Source organism: Zea mays, chromosome 8 (genome assembly GCF_902167145.1).
Source record: "Zea mays cultivar B73 chromosome 8, Zm-B73-REFERENCE-NAM-5.0, whole genome shotgun sequence".
Classification (NCBI taxonomy): domain Eukaryota; kingdom Viridiplantae; phylum Streptophyta; class Magnoliopsida; order Poales; family Poaceae; genus Zea; species Zea mays.
In genome coordinates this window covers 167,940,486-167,968,090 of record NC_050103.1, presented here as the reverse complement: position 1 = coordinate 167,968,090, position 27,605 = coordinate 167,940,486, and the positions used below count along the sequence as shown (strand labels likewise).

Here is a 27,605-nt window from a genome sequence, read left to right as displayed (position 1 = left end):
AGCTCCACACTGGAGTTTGAACATGGAGCCATCCCATACAAGTGTCTTCTCTATTATTGGCAGCATTAGGGTTGACATCCATGAGTGCATTGTTAGGTTTTCTGTAGACTTTGTGGTCATATGGATATGCTCTCTAGTCGAGGCTTGAGGCATCTATAGGTGCCTAGAAAAAGTGATATTCTAGGTTATGGTGTTTCTTCCGCTACTAGTACATCTATATCAAGTGCCTTTTAGTGTCGCAAGTCTAGAACCCGTGCTTCAAGGATCCATAAGAAAATAAGATTTTATTGAGTTGCTTTATTCATTTGCATTGACTTTCTAACTCTTTTGGGGCCTTTTATTCTCATTACCATTCCCACCTTTGCGAGCTTCCTGAACATTTCTCCACTTGGCCCCTAATAACTGTGACACTCTTAGGCTATCTCCAGCAGTGTCCTCTCTCTCTCTCTCTCTCTCTATATATATATATATATATATATATATATATATATATATATATATATATGTCGGCGTTTCGAGACCGGGGGTCCCTAAGCCGACGAGTGAGTGTGCTGCGTGCCCCAGCCCAGATGGGTCGAGCGCGTGGGCGAGCGCGAAGGAGGGAGAGGCGAGGTGGCCGGAGACGGGCGTGAGAGAGGTGGAAGTCCCGCGGCCTTCGTGTTCGTCCCGCGCCCAGGTCGGGTGCGCTTGCAGTAGGGGGGTTACAAGCGTCCACGCGGGTGAGGGAAGCGAGCGGCCCCAAGAGAGCGCCTGTCCCGTCCTCGGTCCCGCGCGGCCAACCTTCTCTAAGAAGGCCCTGGTCCTTCCTTTTATAGTCGTAAGGAGAGGATCCAGGTGTACAATGAGGGGTGTAGCAGAGTGCTACGTGTCTAGCGGAGGGAGAGCTAGCGCCCTAAGTACATGCCAATGTGGCAGCCGGAGAGATCTTGGCACCCTGCTGGCGTGATGTCGTGGCTGTCGGAGGAGCAACGGAGCTTGGCGGAAGGACAGCTGTCGGAGCGGTCGAGCCCTTGCTGACGTCCACCTGCTTCCGTAAGAGAGCGGAGAGCCACCGCCGTCATGGAGCTTGGGAGGCGCCATCATTGCCTATCTGGCGGAGCTGGTCAGATGGGACACCGGTCTTGTTCTCTGCGGCCCGAGTCGGCTCGGGGTAGAGTGGTGATGGCGCTCCCTGTTGACGTGGCGGGCCCGCGCCCGAGGCCGGGCGACGTGGGGGCTCCTCCGAAGCTGGGGTCGAATCTGTCTTCCGTTGCCGAGGCCGAGTCCGAGCCCCTGGGTCGGGCGAGGCGGAAGTCGTTCGGCAGAGGCCAGGGCGGAGTCCGAGCCCTGGGATCGGGCGAGGCGGAGTTCGTCGTCTTCCGGGGCCGAGCCCGAGTCCGAGCCCTGGGGTCGGGCGGAGCGGAGTTCGCCGTCTTCCAGGTCTTAGCCCGAGTCCGAGCCCTAGGGTCGGGCGGAGCGGAGTTCGTCGTCTTCCGGGGCCGAGCCCGAGTCCGAGCCCTGGGGTCGGGCGGAGCGGAGTTCGCCGTCTTCCGGGTCTTAGCCCGAGTCCGAGCCCTTGGGTCGGGCGGAGCGGAGTTCGCCGTCTTCCGGGTCTTAGCCCGAGTCCGAGCCCTGGGGTCGGGCGGAGCGGAGTTCGCCGTCTTCCGGGTCTTAGCCCGAGTCCGAGCCCTGGGGTCGGGCGGAGCGGAGTTCGCCGTCTTCCGGGTCTTAGCCCGAGTCCGAGCCCTGGGGTCGGGCGGAGCGGAGTTCTCTTTGGCGCCCCTGGCGAGGCCTGACTGCCTGTCAGACTCACTCTATTGAGTGGCACTGCAGTCGGAGTGGCGCAGGCGGCGCTGTCCTTCTGTCAGACCGGTCAGTGGAGCAGCGGAGTGACGGCGGTCACTTCGGCTCTGTCGGGGGGCGCGCGTCAGGATAGAGGTGTCAGGCCACCTTTGCGTTAAATGCCCCTGCAACTCGGTCAGTCGGTGCAGCGATTTAGTCAGGGTTGCTTCTTAGCGAAGCCAAGGCCTCGGGCGAGCCGGAGATGTGTCCGCCGTTAAAAGGGGGGCCTCGGGCGAGACGTAAGTCCCTCGAGGTCGGCTGCCCGAGTCCGAGGCTAGGCTCGGGTGAAGCGTGATCGAGTCACTCGTATGGACTGATCTCTGACTTAATCGCACCCATCAGGCCTCTGCAGCTTTATGCTGATGGGGGTTACCAGCTGAGAATTAGGCGTCTTGAGGGTACCCCTAATTATGGTCCCCGACAGTAGCCCCCGAGCCTCGAAGGGAGTGTTAGCACTCGCTTGGAGGCTTTCGTCGCACTTTTTTGCAAGGGGACCAGCCTTCCTCGGTTGCATTTTATTCCGGTGGGTGCGCGCGAGCGCACCCGCCGGGTGTAGCCCCCGAGGCCTTGGAGGAGTGGTTTCACTCCTTCGAGGTCTTAATGCCTTGCGTAACGCTTCGGCTGGTCTGGTCGTTCCCTCATGCGAACTGGCCATAGCCCGGGTGCACGGTCGGGGCCCAAGTTCTCGGGCTGGTATGTTGACGCTGTCAACGGTTCGGCCGGAGCCGGGTTTGCGAGAGCAGCCCCCGAGCCTCCGCACAGGGCGAGAGGACGATCAGGGACAGACTCGACTTTTTACATACGCCCCTACGTCGCCTTTCCGCAAGGAGGAGGGGGGGAGTGCGCCATGTTACCCTCGATGGGCACCGAACATGGTGTCTCCGGTGAGCTGCAAGCGGGTAATCCGAGTGGACGTCCGTGCCCCGTTCGTTAGGGGTCGGCTAGGGGCCTAGAGGCACGCCCAAAAGTACCTGCGGGTGATCTGCCGGACCCGGTCCCCTGGCGACGGGGTCCGAGGGCTCGATGCCTCCCTCCGATGGGATTCCGTTACAAGATCGCTCCCGCTGGTCTCGGAAATGTCCTAGGGTACCTCGGGAGCGCAGCCCGAGCCTCGGTTATGTATCGAACGTACCCCTGGTCATCCCTCGCTCGGCGTCTGAGGCGACTGTGAACCCTTCGGGGGCCAGCCTTCGAACCTCTGATCAGTAATGGGCGCGGAGCCCGAGTAGCCTGAGGCGGCCATGGAGCCCTTCGGGGGGCCGGCCTTCGAACCCCTGACCAGTAGTGGGTGTCGGGCCCACGCGATCTGAGGCGACTGTTGAACCCTTCGGAGGGCCAGCCTTCGAACCTCTGATCAGTAGGGGGGGCTCGGAGCCCGGTTCCTTCACAGGGAAGGATCCTTTTCGGGGTATCCCCCTTTCCCGGTCCCTGTTGCAAGAGATAGAGAAAGAGGAAAAAGGGAAAAGGATATGAAATCGAACGACGTGGCGTACCTTTTTTGGCGCGGTTATTACGACGAAGGCGAAGCGTCGTCCGCTTCTCCTGCCAGAAGCGCCGCCTGTCCCGCCGCGGAGTTAATGCGACGGGGCGAGTGGTTGGCGGGGCGGCCGTTGCGCGTGCGCGAGCCATTCGAGGAACGGATCGCGGGCGCACCGTCTTCACGCCGTGGGAGGAGGCTCTCTGGCTGTCCCTGGATGGGACGTGAGCCTGGCTGACGACGTGACTGCTGCTCCCGTCCGCCTGCCACCGTCATTACTGCCGGCCCACTTTCGGCTGCATTGACCGTCGCACCAGGCTGGCGCCGCTGGGTCGTGCGCTGGGTCGCCTCGAGTCGCGGCATAGGCTCCGCAACCGAAGAGGTGCGACGGTGGCACAAGTGGTGGCGCGGTTGCTTGCATGCAGCAACTGGCGCGCTGGTTGCGTGACGTGTGGGCCTGGGCCTCCAAGCTGGCGTGTCAGAAGTCGGAGAAGCGCGTCCACCTGGCGCGGTTGCATGCCGCCTGCATGGCTGTCCGCCCCTCCCGCCCGTTGGTCTGGGCAAAAGTGGGGGGTCGCTTGTAACCGCTGGGCGGTTGTGCGCACCACGCGCGGCGGTTTGGCTTCTTCTGCTCGGAGCCGGTCTGCATGACATGCTCGGAGCCGTGTTTTTTCCTCATTTTCGAGCACTAAGTCTCGCATGTTTATTATCTGTACCGCTTCACCAAGCATGAGTCGCCCCGTGTCAAGGTGACGAGTGAGGTATCCGTATCCCGGAGGCGTAGGAATCCCTCGGCTCGATCGGCCTTGTTGTCTGAGGCTCCTCTAGCTTAGTTAAAGAGACCCCTCGGCCGCTCTTCGACGAGCCGAGGCCAGGGGTAGCGATATTAGTACGAACAAAGGCGGAGTTGGCTCGAAAATGGGAACCTGGTTGGCCGGAGCCTAGCCGGGTTGTCCGTCAGCGGATCCGACGCCGGAGTCGATCAGCCGAGGCCTCGGGTCGGGCTAGCGCCCTTGGAAGATGGTTGGTCGAGGCCCCAGGGGTAGCCGGCCGAGCCGCCTGCTCGGGCCGGATTCCCGGAGAAGTCCCTGGACCGCGCCGCCGTCCGAGGCTGGGTCGGACCTTGCTGAAGACGTCGTCGATGCCGAAGGTGCTACGGCCCCCTTCAGCGTGAAGACCCGAGCCTGCAGGATCAGATCGTCTTGTAGTGCGTGCCTTCTGCGGCCGTTGAGGCCAGAAAACACACCCTCGCTGCGCTTGTAAAGCTGCGTCCCTTTTCCCCTTATTCCGAGCATCTGGACTTTCCGTCGGTAACAGGGATGTTTGTGCAGGCGAGAGTTGCTTCTCGCGGAAGGTGATGAGTGAGGTATCCGTATCCCGGAGGTGTAGGAGTCCCTCGGCTCGGTCGGCCTTGCCGCTTACGCGTACCTTCACCCGTCCATGAGGCCCTGTCTCCGACTTAGTCGAGGAAGCTTGAAGGACCACTTTGGCAGAAGAGCTTCCGAACGTGAAGACTTGTCCGGTCCACGGAGTCGCTTTATCCGAACGCGAGTTACTTATCGCAGAAGGTGATGAGTGAGGTATCCGTATCCCGGAGGCGTAGGAGTCCCTCGGCTCGGTCAGCCTTGGCTGCTTACGTGTACTCCGTCGTTTCCAGGATCCGCTTTTCGAAGTAGTCAAAAAGCACGAAAGAAATTCTGCTAAAAAGAGATCTTTTTTCGAGGGAAAAATTCGACGCAGAGGGGGTCTCCCCCCTTTTAGCCCCCGAGGGAGGGTCGGGCTTTACCGAGGCGAGGCCGACCCTTCCTTGATGACTAAACTTTTGCGTGGGTGCGAGGTATATGAACAACTTGAAAACATCTTAAGGGTAGAAGCGACGTAGCTGTTTGATGTTCCAAGCGTTGCCGTAGACCTCGCCTTGATTGTTGGCCAGCTTGTATGTTCCGGGCTTCAGGACTTTGGCGATGACGAATGGCCCCTCCCAGGGGGGCGTGAGCTTGTGCCTCCCTCGGGCGTCCTGCCGTAGCCGAAGCACCAGATTGCCCACCTGGAGGTCTCGGGACCGGACCCCTCGGGCGTGGTAGCGTCGCAGGGACTGCTGGTACTGTGCCGAGTGTAGTAAGGCCTTGTCCCGAGCCTCCTCCAGCTGGTCCAGTGAGTCTTCTCGGCTAGCTTGGTTGCTTTGTTCGTTGTAGGCCCTCGCCCTCGGGGAGCCGTATTCCAGGTCAGTGGGCAAGATGGCCTCGGCCCCATAGACCAGGAAGAACGGCGTGAAACCCGTGGCTCGGCTCGGCGTTGTCCTCAGGCTCCAGACCACCGAGGGGAGTTCCTTCATCCATCGCTTGCCGAACTTGTTGAGGCCATTGTAGATCCGGGGCTTGAGCCCTTGTAGAATCATGCCGTTGGCACGCTCTACTTGCCCATTCGTCATGGGATGAGCCACGGCAGCCCAGTCCACCCGGATGTGGTGGTCTTCGCAGAAATCCAAGAATTTTTTGCCGGTGAACTGGGCACCGTTGTCGGTGATGATGGAGTTTGGGACCCCGAAGCGATGGATGATGTTGGTGAAAAACGCCACCGTCTGCTCAGACCTGATGCTGTTCAGGGGTCGGACCTCGATCCACTTGGAGAATTTGTCGATGGCGACCAGCAGGTGCGTGTAGCCCCCGGGCGCCTTCTGCAAGGGACCGACGAGGTCCAGACCCCACACAGCGAAGGGCCAGGTGATGGGTATCGTCTGCAGAGCCTGAGCGGGCAGGTGGGTCTGCTTCGCATAGAATTGGCACCCTTCGCAGGTGCGGACAATTCTAGTGGCGTCAGCCACCGCCGTTGGCCAGTAGAAGCCTTGCCGGAAAGCATTCCCGACAAGGGCTTGGGGTGCTGCATGATGGCCGCAAGCCCCCGAGTGTATTTCTTGCAGGAGTTCCTGACCTTCGGCGATGGAGATGCATCGCTGGAGGACGCCTGAGGGGCTGCGGTGGTAGAGCTCCTCCTCATCGCCCAGTAAGACGAACGACTTGGCGCGTCGCGCTACCCGCCGAGCCTCGGCTTGGTCGAGGGGTAGCTCTCCTCGGTGGAGATATTGCAGGTACGGGGCCTGCCAATCTTGATCAGGCGTGGCCCCGCTCTGCCCTTCCTCGACGTCCAGTGCCTCGCCCTCGGGGGCTGAGGGTACCTCGGGCTGTGCCGAGGGTGCCTCGGGCTCGGGAGCGTCGTCGATCTTGACAGAGGGTTGATGCAGATCCCGGGAGAAGACGTCTGGGGGGACCGTCGTTCGCCCCGAGGCTATTTTAGCCAGCTCGTCTGCAGTCTCGTTGTAGCGCCGAGCGATGTGGTTGAGCTCGAGCCCGAAGAACTTGTCTTCTAGGCGCCGAACCTCATCGCAGTAGGCCTCCATCTTCGGGTCGCGGCAGTGGGAGTTCTTCATGACTTGGTCGATGACGAGTTGTGAGTCACCGCGGGCGTCGAGGCGTCTGACCCCTAGCTCGATGGCGATCCGCAACCAGTTGACCAGAGCTTCGTACTCGGCCACATTGTTGGATGTCGGGAAATGGAGGCGTAGCACGTAGCGTAGGTGCTTCCCAAGGGGCGAGATGAAGAGCAGGCCCGCGCCGGCTCCCGTCTTCATCAGCGACCCGTCGAAAAACATGGTCCAGAGCTCCGGTTGGATCGGAGCTGTCGGCAGCTGGGTGTCGACCCATTCGGCCACGAAGTCCGCCAACACCTGGGACTTGATGGCCTTCCGAGGGGCGAACGAGATTGTTTCGCCCATGATTTCCACCGCCCACTTTGCGATCCTGCTCGAGGCCTCTCGGCACTGGATGATCTCCCCCAGGGGGAAGGATGACACCACAATTACCGGATGAGACTCGAAGTAATGTCGTAACTTCCGCCTTGTTAGGATCACAGCATATAGCAGCTTCTGAACTTGTGGGTAGCGGATCTTGGTCTCGGACAGTACTTCGCTGACGAAGTAGACTGGCCTCTGAACGGGCAATGCATGCCCTTCCTCTTGCCTCTCGACCACAATCGCGGCGCTAACCACCTGAGTGGTTGCGGCGACGTAGACCAAGAGGGCTTCTCCATCAGCTGGGGGCACCAAGACAGGCGCCTTCGTAAGGAGCGCCTTCAGGTTCCCAAGGGCTTCCTCGGCCTCAGGGGTCCAAGCGAAACACTCGGCCTTCCTTAAGAGGCGGTACAGAGGCAGACCTCTTTCGCCGAGGCGTGAGATGAAGCGGCTCAGGGCCGCAAGACATCCCATGACCCTCTGTACGCCTTTTAAGTCCTTGATGGGTCCCATGCTGGTGATGGCTGCGATCTTCTCCGGGTTGGCTTCGATGCCACGCTCGGAGACGATGAACCCCAGGAGCATGCCTCGGGGCACCCCGAAGACACACTTCTCAGGATTGAGCTTGACTCCCTTCGCCTTGAGACATCGGAATGTCACTTCAAGGTCGAAGAGGAGGTCGGAAGCCTTCCTTGTCTTGACTATGATGTCATCGACGTAGGCCTCGACTGTGCGACCGATGTGTTCGCCGAACACATGGTTCATGCACCGCTGGTACGTCGCGCCCGCATTCCTCAAACCGAACGGCATGGTGACATAGCAGTACATGCCGAATGGCGTGATGAAAGAAGTCGCGAGCTGGTCGGACTCTTTCATCCGGATTTGGTGATACCCTGAGTAGGCATCGAGGAAGGACAGGGTTTCGCACCCAGCGGTGGAATCCACGATTTTATCGATGCGAGGCAGAGGGTAGGGAACCTTTGGACATGCTTTGTTGAGACCAGTGTAGTCTACACACATCCGCCATTTCCCCCCTTTCTTCCTCACAAGCACAGGGTTGGCAAGCCATTCGGGATGGAATACCTCTTTGATGAACCCCGCTGCCATCAGCTTGTGGATCTCTTCGCCAATCACTCTGCGCTTCTCCTCGTCGAATCGGCGCAGAGGCTGCCTGACGGGTCGGGCTCCGGCCCGAATATCCAGCGAGTGCTTGGCGACATCCCTCGGTATGCCGGGCATGTCCGAGGGACTCCACGCAAAGACGTTGGCGTTTGCGCGGAGAAAGTCGACGAGCACTGCTTCCTATTTGGGGTCGAGCCCGGAACCGATCCGGATCTGCTTGGAGGCGTCGCCACTGGGGTCGAGTGGGACGGCCTTAACCGTCTCCGCTGGCTCGAAGTTGCCGGCATGACGCTTCACATCTGGCACCTCTTTGGAGAGGTTCTCCAGGTCGGCGATGAGGGCCTCGGACTCGGCGAGGGCCTCGGCGTACTCCACGCACTCCACGTCGCATTCGAATGCGTGTTTGTACGTGGGGCCGACGGTGATGACCCTGTTGGGGCCCGGCATCTTCAGCTTCAGGTAGGTGTAGTTGGGGACGGCCATGAACTTCGCGTAGCATGGCCTTCCCAGTACCGCGTGGTAGGTTCCTCGGAACCCGACCACCTCGAACGTCAAGGTCTCCCTTCGGAAGTTGGAGGGTGTTCCGAAGCAGACGGGGAGGTCGAGTTGTCCGAGGGGCTGGACGCGCTTCCCAGGGATGATCCCGTGGAAGGGCGCAGCGCCTGCTCGGACGGAGGACAGATCGACGCGCAGGAGCTTGAGGGTCTCGGCGTAGATGATGTTGAGGCAGCTGCCCCCATCCATCAGGACCTTGGTGAGCCTGACGTCGCCGATGACGGGGTCGACGACGAGCGGGTATTTCCCCGGGCTCGGCACGTGGTCGGGGTGGTCAGCCTGGTCGAAGGTGATGGGCTTGTCGGACCAGTCTAGGTAGACTGGCGCCGCCACCTTCACCGAGCAGACCTCCCGGCGCTCTTGCTTGCGATGCCGAGCCGAGGCATTCGCCGCATGCCCACCGTAGATCATGAAGCAGTCGCAGACCTCGGGGTATTCTCCTGCTTGGTGATCTTCCTTCTTGTCGTCGTCGTGGGCCCTGCCACCCTCCGCGGGTGGCTCGACCCTGTGGAAGTGGCGCCGAAGCATGGCGCACTCCTCGAGAGTGCTTGACGGGCCCCTGATGATAGGGGCACGGCTCCTTGAGCATCTTGTCGAAGAGGTTTGCACCTCCGGGGGGCTTCCGAGGGTTCTTGTACTCGGCGGCGACGACAAGGTCCGCGTCGGCGGCGTCGCGTTTCGATTGCGACTTCTTCTTGCCCTTCTTCTTGGCGCCGCGCGGGGTAGACGCCTCGGGAGCCTCTTCCGATGGGCGGCCATGGGGCTGCTTGTCCTTTCGGAAGATAGTCTCGACCGCCTCCTGGCCAGAGGCGAACTTGGTGGCGATGTCCATCAGCTCGCTCGCCCTGGTGGGGGTCTTGCGACCCAACTTACTCACCAGGTCGCGGCAGGTGGTGCCGGCGAGGAACGCGCCGATGACATCCGAGTCGGTGATCTTAGGCAGCTCGGTGCGCTGCTTCGAGAATCGCCGGATGTAGTCCCGGAGCGACTCTCCCGGCTGCTGCCGGCAGCTTCGAAGGTCCCAGGAATTCCCGGGGCGCACGTATGTGCCCTGGAAATTGCCGGCGAAGGCTCGGACCAAGTCGTCCCAGCTGGAGATCTGCCCCGGAGGCAGATGCTCCAACCAGGCGCGAGCAGTGTCGGAGAGGAACAGGGGGAGGTTTCGGATGATGAGGTTGTCATCGTCCGTTCCACCCAGTTGGCAGGCCAGGCGGTAGTCCGCGAGCCACAGTTCCGGTCTCGTTTCCCCCGAGTACTTCGTGATAGTAGTCGGGGGTCGGAACCGGGTCGGGAACGGCGCCCGTCGGATGGCCCGACTGAAGGCCTGCGGACCGGGTGGTTCGGGCGAGGGACTCCGATCCTCCCCGCTGTCGTAGCGCCCCCCACGCCTCGGGTGGTAGCCTCGGCGCACCCTTTCGTCGAGGTGGGCCCGACGGTCGCGTCGATGGTGCTCGTTGCCGAGGTGGCCCGGGGCCGCAGGCGCGGTGTTGCGCGTGCGCCCGGTGTAGACCGAGGCTTCCCGCATGAATCGGGAAGTCGCGACATGAGGTTCCGAGGGGTATCCCTGCCTTCGGGAGGCAGTGCTCTCGGTCCGTCGGGCCGCAGCGCCTTCCAGGAGATTCTTGAGCTCTCCCTGGATCCGCCGACCCTCGGTAGTTGATGGTTCCGGCATCGCGCGGAGGAGCATCGCTGCGGCTGCCAGGTTCTGACCGACCCCACTGGATGCGGGTGGCGGCCTGACCCTGACATCGTTGGCGACGTGGTGCTGGAGACCTTGGGGCGGGTGACATATTTCTCCGGCCGGGGGTTGGCCCGCCCATACCCGTCCGACGTCCCGACGAATCGGCTCAAGCGCTCCTGTTCCCTCGTCGAGCCTGGCCTGCGCCTCGCGGACTTGCTCGAGTTGTGGGTCGTAACCCCCCGCCGGAACGGGGACCACAGCTAGCTCCCGCGGGATGTCGGCGCGAGTCGCCGGCCTAGGAAGATCACCGTCCTCCGGCATGCCGAGGTGGTTGCCTTCGGAGGGATCCCCTAGCTCGATGTGGAAACATTCGCGGCTTGGGCCGCAGTCCTCGTTGTCAAGGCTGCGGCTTCCGTCGGAACAGTCGGAGAGGCAGTAGTTACATGCGGTCATGAAGTCCCGCATGGCACTGGGGTTGCCAAGTCCAGAGAAATCCCCACAGATGCTGGGATCGTCATCTTCCTCGGACCCAGAGGGCCCGTAGGTCGAGACGTCCGTCAACCGGTCCCAAGGCGATCGCATATGAAACCCCAGTGGGGTTGCACTCGCCTCAATGAGAGCGCCCGTCAAAGCAAGGTTGCTAGGCGGGTTGAGGCCGAGTCGAAATGACGTAAGATGGGAGTTAGTCAGTACCTTTTGGTCGACGCGGAGCGACGTAGTCACATCGGGGACTGGTTGCGCCGTCATCTCAGGTACAAGGGCGACGTCCTGCAAGCTCTCCGCGAGCGCGCTGGCGTCGTCTTCTCGCTCGGGATCGGCGTGTCGCGGGGGGACGACGCTTGCCTTCGTCTCGAACGCGAGGTCGACGCCCGGCGTGCCTTCCGTCGGGGCGTCGGGGGCGTCGATTCGCTCGACGGCCGACGAAGCGCGGCCTCCCGCTTGGCCTTGGTTGCCCCGCCTCCTCCTCCGCTGGCGGGGGAGAGGACGGAGCGAGCTCGAAGGTTGTTCTTCCACCATGCGGGGGAGATGTCGTCGGTTCCGCCGCCGGCGGGCGGGTTGTCGGCCGCCATTGTCGTTGTCGCACGGCGGTGGAAGGAGTATCATGTCGTAGCTGCCGTCGAAGGACATGAACTCAAGACTCCCGAAACGGAGCACCGTCCCGGGCCGGAGAGGTTGCTGGAGACTGCCCATCTGGAGCTTGACGGGAAGCTGTTCGTCAGCACGCAGCAGGCCCCTACCTGGCGCGCCAACTGTCGGCGTTTCGAGACCGGGGGGTCCCTAAGCCGACGAGTGAGTGTGCTGCGTGCCCCAGCCCAGATGGGTCGAGCGCGTGGGCGAGCGCGAAGGGGGGAGAGGCGAGGTGGCCGGAGACGGGCGTGAGAGAGGTGGAAGTCCCGCGGCCTTCGTGTTCGTCCCGCGCCCAGGTCGGGTGCGCTTGCAGTAGGGGGGTTACAAGCGTCCACGCGGGTGAGGGAAGCGAGCGGCCCCAAGAGAGCGCCTGTCCCGTCCTCGGTCCCGCGCGGCCAACCTTCTCTAAGAAGGCCCTGGTCCTTCCTTTTATAGTCGTAAGGAGAGGATCCAGGTGTACAATGAGGGGTGTAGCAGAGTGCTACGTGTCTAGCGGAGGGAGAGCTAGCGCCCTAAGTACATGCCAATGTGGCAGCCGGAGAGATCTTGGCACCCTGCTGGCGTGATGTCGTGGCTGTTGGAGGAGCAACGGAGCTTGGCGGAAGGACAGCTGTCGGAGCGGTCGAGCCCTTGCTGACATCCACCTGCTTCCGTAAGAGAGCGGAGAGCCGCCGCCGTCATGGAGCTTGGGAGGCGCCATCATTGCCTATCTGGCGGAGCTGGTCAGATGGGACACCGGTCTTGTTCTCTGCGGCCCGAGTCGGCTCGGGGTAGAGTGGTGATGGCGCTCCCTGTTGACGTGGCGGGCCCGCGCCCGAGGCCGGGCGACGTGGGGGCTCCTCCGAAGCTGTGGTCGAATCTGTCTTCCGTTGCCGAGGCCGAGTCCGAGCCCCTGGGTCGGGCGAGGCGGAAGTCGTTCGGCAGAGGCCAGGGCGGAGTCCGAGCCCTGGGGTCGGGCGAGGCGGAGTTCGTCGTCTTCCAGGGCCGAGCCCGAGTCCGAGCCCTGGGGTCGGGCGGAGCGGAGTTCGCCGTCTTCCGGGTCTTAGCCCGAGTCCGAGCCCTGGGGTCGGGCGGAGCGGAGTTCGTCGTCTTCCGGGGCCGAGCCCGAGTCCGAGCCCTGGGGTCGGGCGGAGCGGAGTTCGTCGTCTTCCGGGTCTTAGCCCGAGTCCGAGCCCTGGGGTCGGGCGGAGCGGAGTTCGCCGTCTTCCGGGTCTTAGCCCGAGTCCGAGTCCTGGGGTCGGGCGGAGCGGAGTTCGCCGTCTTCCGGGTCTTAGCCCGAGTCCGAGCCCTGGGGTCGGGCGGAGCGGAGTTCGCCGTCTTCCGGGTCTTAGCCCGAGTTTGAGCCATGGGGTCGGGCGGAGCGGAGTTCTCTTTGGCGCCCCTGGCGAGGCCTGACTGCCTGTCAGACTCACTCTATCGAGTGGCACTGCAGTCGGAGTGGCGCAGGCGGCGCTGTCCTTCTGTCAGACCGGTCAGTGGAGCAGCGGAGTGACGGCGGTCACTTCGGCTCTGCCGGGGGGGCGCGCGTCAGGATAGAGGTGTCAGGCCACCTTTGCGTTAAATGCCCCTGCAACTCGGTCAGTCGGTGCGGCGATTTAGTCAGGGTTGCTTCTTAGCGAAGCCAAGGCCTCGGGCGAGCCGGAGATGTGTCCGCCGTTAAAAGGGGGGCCTCGGGCGAGACGGAAGTCCCTCGAGGTCGGCTGCCCGAGTCCGAGGCTAGGCTCGGGTGAAGCGTGATCGAGTCACTCGTATGGACTGATCTCTGACTTAATCGCACCCATCAGGCCTCTGCAGCTTTATGCTGATGGGGGTTACCAGCTGAGAATTAGGCGTCTTGAGGGTACCCCTAATTATGGTCCCCGACAATATATATATATATATATCCTTCTCTAAAAGATTCTCTTCTCTGTATTTCCCCCTCTCAAAAACGTCTCTATATATCTTGTTCTCTATACGTAAATACCTATGTTAGAGACATGTTTTACTTTTGATTTTTGTATGTACATATTTGTCATACTCTCAAATGTATGTATTGTACAAGTTTAAGTTTTGTTAAAAACTATTGTTTAAAGTATTACAATGGATAGATAAAAATCTGTTGTTTAAAGTATTATAATGGATAGATAAGACGAGAGAGAAACTATATATATACAGGATCCAACAGTGTGCTCTATATTTATATTACTATTTAAACGACGTTGCTGGAGGGATAGAGGACAGAAATCTCCCCTAAATATAGGGTAGAGGAGGCTTTAGCACTCCTCGTAGGAGGCAGCCCCCTTATCTCGAGGGACCATTGTTCCGTTAATTCTAAAACTAGCATGGACTTTAGACTTTATTGTCTCAGTGGGGCACATGTTATAGCTCCTCACTAGGTGCTCATTTTGTGCCTCACCACCAAGCAACACATTTATAAGGTCACAACATTTCATGTACTTATTGTTGTGGAACTACTGCTAGAAAGGAATGTGTCAAGTGTCTTCTCGATCATCTCCAACTCCATAACATTCAGGCCATAGAAGTAGAGCTAGGTGACTACATGGTGGATAGACATATTGTATACCTCCATCGTCTTGAAGTAGAGGAAGCAGATATTTGCCCAGTCATAGCCGGTGGGAGGAGCAATTGCTTTTGCATGCTTAAACACTCATTTAGGGTCTGTTTGATTCAGGTGTAGATTCATGAAAAATCCTATTCTAGCTATGAGCTGCGTGAAAGATGTTGTGAGCTGATGGTTGTGGAAAAACTGAAATTTATTTAGTTGAAACAAGTGTCAATTATAGATTCTATAAGAGCATGATAGCTTGTAACATGGATGTCAGGAATCTGAAAAATTTAGGGTAAGCCGTAATTCTGAATTGAACTAGAGGAATCTGGCCATTTTTACGAATCTATTATGTTGTTATACCCATTTGGTTGGGATTTCAAACTCTCAACAGCAAATTTAGTTTAGAAAGCTGAATCAAACACACCCTTAACTTTGTCCATAATACCAACGTGTCTTTTATCTTTAGATACTACATTTTCAGGTCTAGATGTATGGCGTTCCTTAGCAAGTCACACATCTTTTCATTCTAGAAAGCTGGTGGTCGACGACATCAGCACCATATGGTAATAGATCGTGATCTAAATGTTTCTTCACAAAATAAATGGTATGACCATAAATAAATATTAGTTCAAAAATAAATAAAAATATAGTTCGATTTTAATTCGATTTTATTTTTAAATTTTATAGTATAAAATTTAGAGCTCATTATCACCGTATGTGATGGTATCAGTCACCTACATCGCCTCGAGGTGGAACTTCTCTGTTTTGGTGCATATCTGTATATGACTTGGGTCTTAGTTGATAGTAGCAGGTGAGCGGGCCAGCGGTCTGGTGGCCGGGCCTTGGCTCCGCGACCGAGCTAAAGCTAAAAAAAATTTCACGTAGATGGCCACGAGCGTTAGTTATTTTTTACTGCGCATTAATTGTGCCAAAATGAAAAGTCCACGCAGTGGCCAGATCGAGATCAAACTACGCGTGCTTCAAGTACTTAACACGTGCTTGTGCGCTCGATCTGGCGCGGGCTGGTTGATCCACATCCACCCCGCACGCACAGGATCTTCTTGCTCACTGCTCAGGCAGCATTCCCTCACTACATCATATAGCATCTCTCCCGGCCACATTACCTTACTACATCGTACGGTACGACATGGGGGCGGGATTGTTCGGAGGCAGCAGCAAGCAGAGCGGCCACGCGGTGTCGTTCCTCCTCGGCGCGGCGCTGCCCACTGCCCTACTCTTCTTCCTCGCGTCCGACCGCCTCGGCGAGGGCTTGTCCACCATCTCCAGCAGCTGGCGGGGCAACGGGTCGATATCGACCGCGCAGCAGCCTGCCGCGGCAAAGCCGGCGACGACCGATGCTCATGCTCTGTCCGCCGCCGCCGCCGACGCCTCCGATGCCCGTGCCGCGCCTACGCAAGATCACGAGGTACGTAGGCGTAAACGAAGCTCCGATCCTATCCTCTCCGTCTCTATAGACGCGCGTTGTTACACAAGCTAGTCAACGTGAACAGCGATGTGTTCTTGAGCTGCGAGTACTCTATGCATTTTTCTCAAGCTGGTATGCAGGTAGAGTTCGCGGGCCTTGCCGAGCTGCTGGCGAGAGTGGCGACGGAGGACAGGACGGTGATCATGACGTCGGTGAACGAGATATGGACGCGGCCCAACTCGCTGCTCGACATCTTCCTCGGCGGCTTGAGGGGCGGCGAGGACACAGCGCACCTCGTCGACCACGTCCTCATCGTCACCGTCGACGCCGGCTCCTTCAGCGGCTGCAAGGCCGTGCACCCGCACTGCTACCTCCTCGAGGTCAAGTCCATGGACATGAACAGGGCCAAGACGTTCGGGACCCCGGAGTACGTGGAGATGATCTGGCTCAAGCTCTCCATCCAGCAGCGCGTCCTGGAGCTCGGCTACAACTTCCTCTTCACGGCAAGACGATCGACCGACATGCTGCCAGCACCAGCAGCACTCTCGTCAATTGCTTTGAGCTAGCTACTCCTACTCATCGATGATAGATCACCTGTGTTGTGTGTATATATAGGACGCCGACATACTGTGGCTTCGCAACCCGTTCCAGCGCATCTCCGTCTACGCCGACATGAGCTGCTCGGTGGACAACTCCAAGATGGCGCCGGCGCTCCTGGACTGCGAGAACAACGTCGGGTTCTACTACATGAAGTCGACGAACCGGAGCGTCGAGATGGTCAGGTACTGGCGGGCGGCGAGGGCGAGGTTCGACGGGAACCTGATCGAGCAGGTGGTGTTCAACAAGATCAAGTACGAGCTCATCAGCAGGCTCGGGGCCAGGATCCAGCCGCTGGAGACGGAGTACATCAGCGGCTTCTGCGACTTCCAGGATCATTTCGACAAGGTCTGCACCGTGCACGCCAACTGCTGCATGGGGCTGGAGAACAAGGTGCATGACCTCAAGAGCGTCGCCGCGGATTGGAGGAACTACACGAGCCTGACGCCGGAGCAGAGGAAGCTGCAGGAGGGGAGCTTCAAGGTGACGCCCCCGCGCATGTGCCAGAAGTCCATGGGATGGGTCTGAACTCTGAAGGAGACCGGAGATGCATCAGAGACCGCGGAGTTTCAGGTTGAAATGCAGTTCGAGCATCCACCGCTGCGCCTGCGCGCACTAGTAATGCGACCTCTCAGCTCTGAATAACATACACACACACGGTTGCTTGTTACTCCTGTATGATAAAATGAAGGTGTCATGCGACAGAGTTTTTTTTTAGAAACCTTTTGCAAATTACTAGACGGGAGAGAGAGAATGTTGCGAAGCAATTGCCAAGCACGAGGACCCTTTGACTTATTACTCTCGTTTCCAGATCAATAAACAGTCGTTGTACTGGGTGATCTACCCTTATTTTTCTTCAGTGACTGACGGACTGACTGATCCTAGTATAATAAACCATTAAACCTGCAAACGAAGAGGTTCGGAACAATTTCACATGGAAGGTGGCATCAAAATTCAAAACGTTAGCCTTAATATAAAACATCCCTGTCCCTTCTGAAGTCAGCAGTTCAGCACACAACAGCCACATGAAAGATGGTGCTACTGCTACCAAGTTTCTTTACTGCTCTTATGGATTTGTTGACATACAAAAATACCGCATTGGCGCATTGACCTGTTTGGATCGCTGTCTAATCTGCCACATTTTGCCTAACTTTTCTGTCTAAGGTTAGTTCTTCAATTCGAACGACTAATCTTAGACAAAGTGTGGCATAGTTAGCCACGAACCAAATAGGCCCTTAATTTCCATGCGGTCGTTCAGAAGCCTCTGCGGCCACAGAAGTGGATCCTAGGATGCTTGGAGAAATCTGCTTCTGTATGGAATCTAATTAAAACCTCACTCGATAGATCCATTAGTTCATCAGGATACAATGACAACTGCGATCATCGATGCAGATTCTCTATTCATGGTCGGTTCATAATTTAATAAAAACGCTGCATGGAACAGGATAACTAGAATCTTCAGTATAGATAGAGTCCAGATTATATAATTTAACTTATTTTAATTAGCACATAGTTCAAAATAAGTTAGGTTGTATAATATGACTAGATTATAATCTTAAACAAACAACCGTTAAACATAAGAGACATCGCACATCGACACATTGTATATGGTTCGCAAAGCTAGCAGTGGTTGGTTGGAGGCTTGGAGCCTGCCATGGAACTGTGGGAGTTTGCAAACTTCTATGTTTGTGATGGCGGATCCATCCTTGATCACCTCTCGAAGGCACGTATTCTAAACAAAGAGGGACTAGGCAAGGTTTGAGAGATCATTGGCTAGATCTCGCCACCACTCTTGGACAACGTCTATCCCGCTACCTTTTTGGCATTGCTCCCATAGGAGGAGCCCGGCGAGTACGGTGCTTTCTATCCCCATCTTATAGTTGGAGTTCACTTCCCCCTCTCTAGATTTCTGTACACCATTCTTGACTACTATAGTCTCCAGCTTGGACACCTTACGTCCACTGTTCGCACCCTATCCACATTTTCCTACTTTTGTGGGACATTTGTTGGAGTGAGGCCATGTGTCACATTGTCTACCACTTCTTTGTGGCTCAAACCTCTAGCGAAAAGAGCCCTTTTGGGAATGTATATTTCTAGTTGTGTATAGGGCCTCGATGCTTTTCCCACTACATATCTACGCATTTTTTGGGAAGTGGGAACACTGGAGACACATCTTGGATGTACATGACCATCCGCTAGAGTAGGTGTGTGGAGATGCAGATAGGGGAGCCAGAGGTGGACATGCTCTAGTGGCAGGATATCCTCGAGATGAATGAAGACCGAAAATCTGGTGCTTGTGAGGATCAAGGAACTTATCGGGACCGATCATTAGACTAACAAACTTTTAGCCCACTTCTTTGCTCAAAGGATTGCACTGCTTCAAAGACACACCAAAACTATGTGGGAGTACACTAGTGACATAGATGAGATGTGAGTCGGGTTTCATGTTGTCACCCACAACACTTGGTCCACCTATGTAGGGGGGTCCTATAACAATGAGATGCTCACACTTATAGTAGGCGTCTATGCCCTCTTTGAGAGTGATAGGTTTTTTGAATGGGCAGCAATAGAATGTGGCATAACTGATAGTTGATTAGAGGGTATGAATAGGCAATGACTAAAAATGCTTTCTCAAATACAAGATATCAGGCAAATATTCTTACTTTGCTGGTTAGTACGAGAATAATATAGTAGCTTACACTCAAAGAATAATCACCTGCTACGAGCTAGCTAAACTAAGTGTGAAATGGAAGCTAGCAACAAGATTAAATAAGAGAAAAAGCTCAAATCAGTAGATATAACAAGCAAGAACAATATGAGTTAGACCTACCTGGTATTGTTGACCTATAAATACGGAGCATTTCCAACAGTACCTTAAATCATTGTCCTGTCTTGAAATATAGGACTCAACTTATAAAACAGCTCCAACAATGTTATATTTTTTAAAAAATTTATCAAATAATATAGGGCACATTATAAAGTGGCCTAAATATGATACACCCCAAATTAGTGTCATATCCTTGTTTTCAACAACATTTTCAACACTTTCTATTCTAATAATATAATTTACTTCCTAAAATACATGATTTAGAACTTAAATATTGGAGCTCAATTTGTTTTTAGTGCCTCAATCATTTTAAATAATATAATATTTTAATTTTTGGGGGCACAGGTTCCGAGCAAAGCGGTTTATACCTACATCCTTTTTTGGCGACAGGGACTAGAGGCAGGGGCAGCATACGAGCAGTACAAATTTCACATAGCTGGAACTACCTTTTGTTTTAGCTTTTTTCAGCTTCTGTTGAAGACTGCCAAACACCCAGCTTTTCAGCCCACTTTTATGTGAATCGTTTTAGTCAAAACCGTCCAAAATCAACATGAACATATAATCGACCAAGTCATTGTAATAGTAGGAAACCGTCACTTTTTACATCCTAAACCATATAAACTCTTTTATCTTACTCCACGGATAATCTCCATGATATTTAAATTCTTTCCTTAATTAGACTATTTCCATAACTAGATTCTAAAAAAACTGAACCAAACAGCCCTTAGGCAGGTCGCAGCCGCAGGCAGTCAGGCACCAACGGCACAACACAGCCCGAAACCAAATCGCCTGCAGTATTGTAGGTTGCACTGCGTATGTCCATCGTAAATCCAACGGTTGCCCAGGCGTCCAATCCTACAGTGTGTTGTCGGACGCAGCCAACCCGTCCCTCCTCTTGCTCGATGTGCAGACAACAACTTCGTTGTTTCCCCTTTTTCTTCCTTAGCAGACAAAAACTTTGGCTTGAGGCAAATCAACGTCGCCACCGGACCACACCTCATGCACCGCTGAAATAGAGCCAAGGCTAGAGCCCAAGGTCAAAAACGGAGGCAAGTCGCCCACACGCTACTGAACACAGAAGACTGAGGTTGTACTTCTGCATCACACTGAAGAAAGTTTTAGAATGGCTTGAGCTTATATTGTTTAGCATTGTCAATTAATTTACATGTACAACAAGGTTGTATGATGAGGAATGATTTGTATACTGAATTTGGAAAGAAAGTGAATGTAATTATTAATGAGAATTCTAGCACTGAAGAATTCCTGATGAACAATTTTGTTTTAGACCGAACATTCAATCCAAACAAAATACTCCACAATTTATAGTGTGGTTTAAACTTTACAATTACATGAACAAAATACAGGTGTCAATAACAAAATATCTCTCTTGATTTGCCCCAAAACTAAAATAATCCCTCAATTTTCATACCACCACCACTTACTCCATTCAATAGTTGAGTCAAGGAGGTGATGGTCCTATGTTTTTCAGAGTCCTTACCCTTGTCGATGCTTGCTTATTTCCCCATATCTTCAGCCGGGTGAGAAAAGAAAGTTGAAATTTTCAAAATATATCTAAAACTCTATAATAATATAATAATACAATGCACTTGTTAAGAAATTTGACATACCATTGGTACTTGTACAGGCACCAAAGTTTTTCTTTGACCTTTTTCCACCCTTTGTACTTTTCTTCCCAACCAAGTTTTTGTCTCTTTGAACTTCTTACGCGTACCTCTTTTTTCTTTAACCGTGCATTACTCAATGTGTCATTGGGTGGAGCAACATCAATATGAGTTTCACTTTGACTAGCATTGGAAATACTTTGGCATGTACTAATTTCATGCCCTCTTCTGGATTTCTAAATTTCATGCCAACATGAGGAACTAAACATGACAAAACTTTCTCTCTGAAATTCATTAGTACTTTTGTCATTGTATATACAAGGCAATAACTATAATTCCTTTGTGTTGTAGGGCTACATCAAAAGTTCAAAACCTAATGCTATGAGACACAAAATAGATAAATCTTATGTCACGTATTTGCGCTTTGCCTTTGCTCCTCCTCTTTTTGGGTTCAACCGTATTTGGGCAATTATCCCGAAAATGGTCTTCTCCCCACATGTGAAGCATCCTCCCTTTCTTTGCCTTTTCCTGTCATTGTTAAAGAGGATCATCGACCTGCAGGGAACCACCCATTAGATTAATCTTGCGAATCATACTCATTACCTTTCCGACGTGTCAGATCATTTCTTCGTCTTCCGAATATGATGTAGAGACTTGATCATCTTCTCCATCATCGTCTTCTTCATATTCCTCTTTTTCTTCGCTCGAGGAACTTGAGCTAGGAGCCTTCTTCTGCCTTTCTTTTTTCATCACATGCAAAAGCATATGGCGTTGATGAAGTGGCCTCCTCCTGACCCATCTTTCGTGACATCTCAAATGCCACAATTTTCCCGATCATGAGTGTCGAGATCATTTGGCTTAAGTCCTCTAAGTTGTGAAGGATGGTGATGATGCTCTCATATTTTCGTTGTGATAGAAGAGAAATGATCTTCCTTACATTATCCACATCGTCTAACTTATTAATGCCAATATAATTGAGTTCAGAAATAACAAGATTTAAACATGAATACATGTATCTAACAAGCTCATTTTCTTTTATAGCAAAAGAATTGTACTCGTTTAAAAGTAGACATTATTTTTGCCCACATATATTTGATGTGTTGTCATGGAGCTCGTGCAATTTTAGCCAAATCTCATTAGCAGTTTTCAAAGTGAATACTTGATTGATAATTTCTATGCTAAGAGATTCATACAAGCAACTTTTGGCTCTAGCATCCAAATGTATTCTTTTTTGTCTCAGGCGGTGGGCTTCTCGGGATTATAAGGTGGTTTCATCCCATCGCGAGTGACTCTTAGATCAACATCTTCTATGTAACAAGCCATCTAGCATTATAATAGGGGAAGTTAGTGCCATCGAAGTGTGGTGGCCTATGAGTATTCATCCCTTCCTCTAAAAAGTGTCGGCTCGATTAGCGGTGAAGCTAAAATATTCCAAATATTCTAAATGAGCCAAACCGCCCTCTCAATTGAAAGGAACACGAACGCCAAAGAGGGGGAGGGGGTAAATTAGAATTTCTAAAAACTTTGATAATCTAGGCCATAAATATGTAGAACAAATCCTATGCAAATAAGAAAATTAGAATGTGCAAACTAGGTATTGTCTAAGTGTTGCTATTTGTTGGGTAAAAGGTCCATGGCCCCTAGGTCCCACTAGTCAGAGAGAGTGCACGGGATAAGGACCTCCGAACTACCGGGGACCAGCGATCAGCGGGGGAATAAGGGAACTGTCTACCTTGGAAGCGTCCGCTCCTGGATAAACCACGAGGCACCGAGCTCGAGGTCGGGCATGGCGGAGCTAGAAAGGGGGCCAGTCGAACCGAAAGGAAGACACTCGACTGAATTCCTCGCCTGATCCAAGACTGACCCGCCGTAAGTGGTCGGCTACATTGACTACGTCTAGCACTGAGCCGTAGTAGAGAGCCGGTCTGCCTTCTAGTCATGACCTGCGAGCCCCTCGACATGCAGTACACTCATGACCTACGAGCCCCTCGGGCTACGGCGCACTCATGACATATTAGGACTTGGCCTGAGTGTGCAGGCCATCTATAGAGCTTGCAACGCGACGAGCCACGTCGAGACCCAGGCTACGAAGGCCAAGGGTTGGCGTGGCGTGGAGGTAGTAATGATGGCGTCAGGGCCCTGCGCCGCCCACGCTGTCTGTTATAATGAGCACGAGAAGAGACGACTAAGACGCGTACAACCAACACAGCCTCACCAAGGTAAAACACCCGTTTTTACCACGATATAGTGGCTCCTTCTTGGGAAAGCCACCGACGATCGACCCTCACTTTTGCCTATAATAGGAGGAGGTCGGTCATGAGGACGGGGGTTCGACACCCAGACAAAAAAATTGATAACTCCAGAAGGCAACGACACACGCTCAATGAGACCTAAAGACCTGGAGGCCACAGCCAAGGCCTAGAGTAGGACTCCAGTCCCGTAGTATTTTAAGTCCACCCTCCTATAAGAGACTTTGGAGGTCTTCTTCCCTCTCTCGCCCGCTTGTAACTCGCTTGTAACCCCTACTACGAGCATCAAGTAACAAAGGTCTCGGTAGCGCGAGCCACCGAAGACTAGATGTATGGACATTCTGTCCGAACCAGTATAAACCTTGCGCCAACCGAGCACACCATCCGGAGCCCAGGACGTGGACATATAAATTTACTTGTTGGAGCGAAGGTTTGAAACACCGACAGTTAGAGCGCAGGTATGGGGTTTGCACGTTCTCGATGAACTCTCCAGGCTCTGGATGGCCAGCAACGATAGTGACATAGTTTACTCTAGTGGCGACAAGGCGAAGAGAGGATGCAATTTTATTGTCACGTAAACGAAGTAGAGAGCTATTTTTCGATGGGGAATTCCTCGTTGCCGTGCCTACTCACGTGTAGGGCTCTCCATTCACATCCTCTCACATCTTCCTTTGAACTGGATGAATCGTTTGTTTGCCCTCCAAATTCGCCCTTTGTGCTGCCCAATCGGTGTTGTGTCGGAGTAAATATTCCCTTGGATATGCTGCTTTCCTGCATCCTTTTTCCTCTATTACGCCTGCGTCAGCATGTCTTAGAGGTGTTTAAAGGCACTAGAACTGATAGTTAGTGGCTAAAATTAGTTGAGACATTCAAACATCCTATCTAATAGTTCAACTATTAGATATTTTTGGTAATTTAGTTAATAGTTAGGTAGATATTTATCAGCTAGCTAATTTCAATAACATTTTTTAGCCAATTAACTATTTGTTCTAGTGTATTCAAACACCTAGCATGGATAATGCAGGAGACAAATAATAATAGAAGAAATTGTTGGGCCACAATATGGGCTATAGGTACAATACAAGTCCAGCAAAATGCAGAGGCCCACCGGCGCACTGCGGCGTCCGACGATGCACTTTTACAAGAAATTGATGAGTAGGACTGAACGCCCGGACAACCGTTGGATCGATTTGCGATGGACGTACGCACAGCAGCCTGCAGTACTGCAGACGATCTGGTTCCGCACGGCCCTGCGTAACGAATATCGTCCGTACGATCAAGAGCGAACGATATCTGACGAGGAAGCAAACCAGGCGTGGTCGCATTTAAAACCGCCAGCTCAGCGCAGCGGGCAGATTAGTCGACTCCATTTCGCTTCCCCGTCCATCTCATTCCTCTTCTCTCCTCCCCTCCCTCGGCCTTTCTCCCATCCCCGTTCGAAGAAGCCGCCGATACCGCGGCAGTCGAGGATGGCGGCGGCGGCACCACCGGACGGGCAGGAGAAGGTGATTGCGGCGGCGCAGCACATCGTCAAGTTGCTCGCCAGCTCCAAGAACGCTGCCGACGACATGATCCGCATCCTCTCCGGCTTCGACAACCGCCTCTCGCTCATGTCCGACCTCTTCACTCCTCCCCCTGCCGCCGCCGCCGTTGGTTCCATCCTGGAGGCGGACGAGGGGACCCAGAGGGAGGGGGACGAGGCCGACTACGACGAAGACGACGCCGCTGCCCGGGCCGAGGCGGAGTGGGACGTGGCGGCCGAGGTGGTCGAGCGCCGGGTGTCCCCCGCTGCCGGGGCGGCCGAGGTGGTCGAGCGCCGGGTGTCCCCCGCTGCCGGGGAAGCGCTGGTGTTCGACTCGCGGGAGGGCGCCGAGGAGTACCTCGCCGCGGTCGCCTGCCTCGTTGGCGCGCCGGGCCCGCGCGCCGAGGCCGCGCTGCAGGCCGCCATGACGCGGCTCGAGGACGAGTTCCGCCACCTGCTCGTGCGCGGGGCGCCGCCGCTCGCCCCAGAGGACCTCCAGACCTCGCTCCTCCGGCGGCTCTCGCTCACGGTGCCCTCCTTCAACTCCTCCGCCGTAGACCTAGACTGCCACTCCTTCGCCCACCACCCGGCCGCCGTGGGGGGAGACGAGCAGCAGTGCGGCAGGAGCTCCGCCTCCGACGACGAGACCTTGCCCTACCTCATGGCCCCGGACACCGTCAGCGCCCTCAGGGACATCGCCGACGTCATGCTGCGCGCGGGCTACGCGCCCGAGCTGTGCCAGGTCTACGGGGAGGTGCGCCGGGACACGCTCATGGAACGCCTCGCCGTGCTCGGGATCGACAAGATGAGCCTCGAGGAGGTGCAGCAGGTGGAGTGGGGCGTGCTTGACGGCAAGACGAAGAAGTGGATCCAGGCGTTCAAGGTCGTTGTCCGGGGCCTCCTTGCTGAGGAGCGCCGCATCTGCAGCCAGATCCTTGCGGCCGACCCTAACGCCGAGGAGGAGTGCTTCACTGAGGCGGCCAAGGGCTGTGTCCTCCAGATGCTCAACTTCGCTGACGCCATTGCGATCGGGAAGAGGTCCACAGAGAAGCTGTTTCGCATCCTTGGTATGTATGAGGCGCTTGCTGAGGTGCTGCCAGAGCTTGAAGGCTTGTTCTCCGGTGACGCAAAGGATTTCATCAAGGACGAGGCTGAGGGAATACTGGTACGGCTCGGTGATGCAGCGCGTGGCACGATTGAAGAGTTTGCTAATGCCATACAGGGAGAGACTTCTCGGAGTCGGAGACCGCTGCCTGGTGGGGAGATCCATCCTCTTACCCGCTATGTCATGAACTATGTGTGTCTGCTTGCGGATTACAATGCCTCGCTAAATAGGCTTCTGGAATATTGGGATACTGAGCTGACTGGGGTTGATAATCCGAACACGACTCCATTGGGGCACTGCGTGTTCATGCTGATCACACACCTACAGTGCAAGATTGATGAGAAATCGAGGCTGTATGAGGATGAAGCGCTGCAGAACATATTTTTTATGAACAATCTGCTGTACATTGTGCAGAAGGTGAAGGATTCAGAGCTCAAGACATTGCTTGGTGATAACTGGATTCGCAAACATCGTGGTCAGATAAGGCAATACTCTACAGGGTATCTCCGGTCATCATGGACTAGGGTGTTAGCTTGCCTGAGAGACGATGGGCTTCCACACACAATGGGTTCATCAGGCGCACTCAAGGCTGCACTGAAGGATAGATTCAAAAACTTCAACTTGGCCTTTGAGGAGCTGTACAGGACTCAGACATCATGGAAGGTTGTCGATCCTCAGTTAAGAGAAGAGCTGAAGATTTCCATCTCCGAGAAGGTTCTTCCAGCATACCGTTCATTTGTTGGAAGATTTCATGGCCAACTAGAGGGAGGGAGGGGTTCTGCAAGGTATATAAAGTACAACCCTGATGATTTGGAGAACCAGGTCTCGGAGTTTTTTGAAGGGAGAAAGCCAAATGCTTGATGGTCAAGGTGAGTGCCATCTCACGGGCTGTGTTCCCATACATGTATTATTGGAAGGTTATGCAGTCTGACCTTTTCATTTTGCTTGCTTCGTTGAACTGTAAGAGAATATTGGCATGGTATATTGTCCGTCATAGATTAGTTATGATCATGATTTACGACAATTGCAAAGTTTTTGAAGCAGTGATTTTTCTTCAAATTCTATCACTTATCGTTCTGTCGGTCTGAACAATAAACTCACTATTATGACCCTTTTGATGTCCAGGGATGTTCATATCAACTATGCAACCTCAAGACATGCAAATTTGATGATGCTAGTTCCAAGTTTCCTTCCAAATTTCTTGAACTACCGTACATGGAACTTCTAGCCTACCCTAACTTGGTTGGAACTTAAAGGTCTGTACAGAGAACTTGACCTTCCAACATCTTTTGAATGTCTGAAGACAACTGACAAAAACTGTGTGAACTTCAAAGCAACCTGAACTGAATACTTTAGCCTGTCATCCTTGATCCTGTCATGGTGTGTGGTCACATCATTGAGGCTTGCACATGGGATTATGACAACTGCATCTGCCATAAGCTGTATAATTGTAATTAATACATATTATCTTTTTTTTTTGCCGATTGTAACATCTCGTGAGCCATGTTTGACTTCAAAAGAATGTTGGTGCTAGTCATTTTTATGTACAGTCCTACCAGCAGTCATGTTCACATTTACCTTGTTGCAACCTTTCGTATAGTGCGTTGCAGCCTCCTGTTATATTCATTTGTTAATGACAACAAATGGTCCCGTTGTCTTGTTAATCTCTGATCGTAAAAGTAGCATTTTCATGATGCTTTACAATGTTCTTAAACTTTTCAGTTCCTAAACGATGTTCTCTGTTTATCCAACTTTGGTTCCATTTGGTTTTTGTACATGTGTTATCTAATTGCTGAAATTGGGATCTTTCCCTTATTTGGGTAGTTTGGTACTTTGTTAGTTTTTTTTTCTGCTCTTATATACCACTGAGGCACTGAACATACACATAAAACTTGTGATGTTTGAGGAAATAGCTGATAGAGTAGAATAGTAACCTGTCTAATCATAGTTTCTTATATTGACTAATGCACATATACATGTTAGATATGTGTAGTTAAGGAAAGATAGAGTATCTCCTACGTAAGTAGGAAGTAAAACGATAAGCTTTATGCAGTAAATTGATATGAAAAATTCTGAACAGAAGGATAAGATGTGTGCTTCATAGTTTCAAGCTGTTGAGAGTAATCAGAGAGAGAATT

General features: G+C 53.9%; 2 protein-coding genes across 2 annotated transcripts; both read left to right on the top strand.

Moving 5' to 3' along the window:
- The first annotated feature begins 15,131 nt into the window (after positions 1 to 15,131).
- LOC103636349 (uncharacterized protein At1g28695) lies at positions 15,132 to 17,001 on the top strand. The gene is made up of 3 exons (XM_008658709.4): positions 15,132 to 15,545; positions 15,686 to 16,048; positions 16,161 to 17,001. The coding sequence occupies exons 1-3, from the start codon at positions 15,267 to 15,269 to the stop codon at positions 16,668 to 16,670; spliced, it is 1,152 nt and encodes a 383-aa protein (XP_008656931.1). The 5' UTR covers positions 15,132 to 15,266; the 3' UTR covers positions 16,671 to 17,001.
- Positions 17,002 to 24,184: 7,183 nt separating this feature from the next.
- Positions 24,185 to 27,200, top strand: LOC103636348 (exocyst complex component EXO70B1). The gene is made up of 2 exons (XM_008658708.4): positions 24,185 to 26,336; positions 26,593 to 27,200. The coding sequence occupies exon 1, from the start codon at positions 24,310 to 24,312 to the stop codon at positions 26,326 to 26,328; it is 2,019 nt and encodes a 672-aa protein (XP_008656930.2). The 5' UTR covers positions 24,185 to 24,309; the 3' UTR covers positions 26,329 to 26,336; positions 26,593 to 27,200.
- Positions 27,201 to 27,605: the final 405 nt, after the last annotated feature.